This window comes from Buceros rhinoceros, unplaced genomic scaffold (genome assembly GCF_000710305.1).
Source record: "Buceros rhinoceros silvestris isolate BGI_N320 unplaced genomic scaffold, ASM71030v1 scaffold24823, whole genome shotgun sequence".
Classification (NCBI taxonomy): Eukaryota; Metazoa; Chordata; class Aves; order Bucerotiformes; family Bucerotidae; genus Buceros; species Buceros rhinoceros.
The window spans coordinates 10,392-10,746 of NW_010404568.1; the positions used below are offsets into that span (position 1 = coordinate 10,392).

Genomic DNA, 355 nt, shown 5'->3' on the forward strand with positions numbered 1-355 from the left:
GGCAGTCGGCGGCACGTGCTGCTGTCCCAGGGGCTGGGCTGGCCCACAGCACTGGCTCTCGACCTCCCCACCTGGAGGATCTTCTGGCTGGATGAGAAACTGGGCAGCATCGGTTCTGCACGTCTGGATGGCACCGGTGTGAAGGTGTGTGGTGGGGCTCTGGTGACAGGGCCCTGACGGGGGCCGGGATGGGTACTCATGGCCTCTCTGCCAGGTTCTGCACTTGGCCTGGGTCCGGAGCCCCTTTGCGGCAGCTGTGTGCGAGGGGCAGCTCTACTGGTCGGAGAGGAAAACATGGTCCGTGCAGCAGGTGGACAAGGCCAGCGGCAAGAACCGGACTGTCCTGCTGCAGCGA

General features: G+C 65.4%; 1 protein-coding gene across 1 annotated transcript in view; it reads left to right on the top strand.

Moving 5' to 3' along the window:
• LOC104491075 (very low-density lipoprotein receptor-like) overlaps positions 1–355 on the top strand; it is a gene marked incomplete at both ends in the record, with an annotated part of 11,292 nt that overhangs the window by 9,902 nt on the left and 1,035 nt on the right. The window contains 2 exons of the mRNA XM_010133435.1: positions 6–144; positions 215–340. Of these exons, the coding sequence (XP_010131737.1) occupies positions 6–144; positions 215–340 (265 nt within the window). The remainder of the gene's footprint in view (positions 1–5; positions 145–214; positions 341–355) is intronic.